This window comes from Rhagoletis zephyria, unplaced genomic scaffold (genome assembly GCF_001687245.7).
Source record: "Rhagoletis zephyria isolate East Lansing unplaced genomic scaffold, Rhagoletis_zephyria_1.1 Rzeph_scaffold_13400, whole genome shotgun sequence".
In the NCBI taxonomy this organism is placed as follows: Eukaryota; Metazoa; Arthropoda; class Insecta; order Diptera; family Tephritidae; genus Rhagoletis; species Rhagoletis zephyria.
This window is the reverse complement of record NW_016170471.1, coordinates 13,491-15,761: the sequence shown is the minus strand read 5'-3', so window position 1 is coordinate 15,761 and position 2,271 is coordinate 13,491. Positions and strand designations below refer to the sequence as shown.

The 2,271-nt window shown below is 33.1% G+C and overlaps 1 protein-coding gene across 1 annotated transcript; it reads right to left on the bottom strand.

Moving 5' to 3' along the window:
- Positions 1 to 353: 353 nt before the first annotated feature.
- Positions 354 to 2,048, bottom strand: LOC108378119 (protein FRG1 homolog). Its single transcript, XM_017634418.1, has 3 exons — positions 1,933 to 2,048; positions 708 to 992; positions 354 to 616 (listed from the first exon to the last, which is right to left on the bottom strand). The coding sequence occupies exons 1-3, from the start codon at positions 2,046 to 2,048 to the stop codon at positions 469 to 471; spliced, it is 549 nt and encodes a 182-aa protein (XP_017489907.1). The 3' UTR covers positions 354 to 468.
- Positions 2,049 to 2,271: the final 223 nt, after the last annotated feature.

Sequence of the window (2,271 nt, the reverse complement as noted above, 5' to 3'; positions counted from 1 at the left end):
TCGTTTTTCGAGAGTCGAATCGTATCGAAAATTTCACGTCCTTGCCTAATGTTTACACTCGACAAGTTTTTTACTTATTTACTTATTTCAGCACGACACTAGACAATGCCAATGTTGTCGGGTCGTACAATTTAGCCTAATTTACGACTTACGCAATGAGGCTGAATACTAAACATTTCTAGCCAGTTTCACGAATGAAGTATAATTGAAAACCCATTTTTTATTTAAATTTAATATGGAAACTGACAGAAAAAAATTGAAACCGGCATTTAATAAACGGAAGGCAAATAGCCAAGGAATGCTAAAATTTTCTCTTCCCTATTTATATTTTTACTACTGTATACGCATAATACTTTTCTGTTGTATAAGTTATCATTTATTTAGCTTGCACTTTGCTCGCTACTTTCTTAGTAACTAAACAAAATGCATATTTTATTGTAAATAGATGAAATTTTCTGGGTGAAAAATTTATTTGCAATATCTATCCGCTTTCATTTTGCTACGCCGATCCAATAAAGCTTCATGTAAAGTGCCCTGATCCTTTGCAACTTCGAGTTCTTTAATATCGTTTTTGTTAATGCGTAACTTCTTATCCTGGAACTTTTGAAATTTTTTCCTGTAATATACAGAAAACAATTACACTTAAGCATTAACAACACAAATGCAAAATATGTTGGTATAATTTTACGAAAACCGCCAAAACGTACACATAATTTTTTTCTACTTCGGTTAAATCTCCCTTTTCTTCCTTCGGTTCCTCATCCTCTTCAGCTTCGCGCTGTGCATTGCATCGTATTTTACAAATTTCGTGCTCAGTTACTTTTTTACGTAGTGCTACACAAGCGTCATCTTCCGGATCTATTGACATAAAAAATCCTGTTTCCGAGAGTAGCGCCATTTTTCCATCCTGCAGAGAAAAGTTTTGTAATGCAACCAATCTATTGAGGGATTCACAATAGTGTCGTAACTTTCGTATTGTTGTATGTCGTAAGCTTTAAAAGCTAAATAAATGTTTAGAGAACTTGAAACGACAAACAACTATTTTTAACACTGCAAAATTCCATAATATGACTTTAAAAGTACTTTGCGAACCCCCTCAAGATATCTTTTAGGCGTCTAAAATTTACGACATACAACAATACGACACTTATCGACACCGTTGTGAATACCCATATATATAGCATTTTCAGTTTAAATGAAACTTTTTTCAAATTAAATGAAACCTTTTTCAGGTTAAGCGAAACCTTTTTCAAATTAATTGAAACCTTTTTCAGATGATGCGAAACCTTTTTCAAATTAAATGAAGCCTTTTTCGGATTCAATGAAACTTTATTCAAATTAAATGAAACTTTTCAGATTCACTGAAACTTTATTCAAACCAAATGAAACTTTTTTGAAATTAAATGAAACTTTATTCAAATTAAGTATTAAACATTTTTAAATTAAGGAACATGAAATCAGCATTACATACGTGNGTTAATTCCAAAGATGTTTACGAATCAATTAGTTGATCCGGATCAACGCCGCCATCCGCCTATGTTTGAAGACACTTTAATTTGTGCCGTTAGTGCAGAGGACCATCGATATATAGTAAATATATTTTAATGCTGCATTTTCTTCTAATATTGGTTGACTCAAGTAAGTTTTAAAATCTAAAACTTGAAGTCCTGATTTGAATGGGAAAGACTTTTAGCGCATTAAAAGCTGTTGAATAATTACATTCTGTTGCCAGTGCAAAGAGTGAGATTATTGTTAGAATTTTATTACCTTCAACTTTAATGAACTTAACTATAGTTGTTATTCATAATATCATTTCATTTCAGTGGCGTTGCCCAACGGCAACCCAACTGCGATTGCGTTTCCATTTATAATCGACCCATTAATATCTGGAATAGGAATTGTATACCTTTTTCCCAAGTTTAGACTTGGTACCTAGTAATCCGTGCCTGGTGCGTCAATGCCAATTTTCCGGTTACAAAATCAACGTTGACGTTAAGAAAAGAATTGTAAGAGGGCTTCCGTTGCTTTCTTAACTCACTCTTGTACATTCTGTGTCCATCCTTTTCTGGCTTTGGTTATGCAATAAATAATTCAAAAACTTCGTATGCATTTTCTATTGTTTTTTTTTCACGAGAATATGTTTGTGATCAGCTGATTTTTTGAAGCTNTAGGAATTGTATACCTTTTTCCCAAGTTTAGACTTGGTACCTAGTAATCCATGCCTGGTGCGTCAATGCCAATTTTCCGGTTACAAAATCAACGGTGACGTTA

What these genes read in the sequence shown, in the direction of transcription:
- LOC108378119 (XM_017634418.1), bottom strand. Translation starts at nt 2,048, where the DNA reads ATGTACAAGAGTGAGTTAAGAAAGCAACGGAAGCCCTCTTACAATTCT. An exon ending in CACCAGGCACGGATTACTAG is followed by an intron (nt 993 to 1,932) that starts GTACCAAGTCTA and finishes TAGCTTTTAAAG; the next exon opens with CTTACGACATACAACAATAC. An exon ending in GAAGTAGAAAAAAATTATGT is followed by an intron (nt 617 to 707) that starts GTACGTTTTGGC and finishes TGTATATTACAG; the next exon opens with GAAAAAATTTCAAAAGTTCC.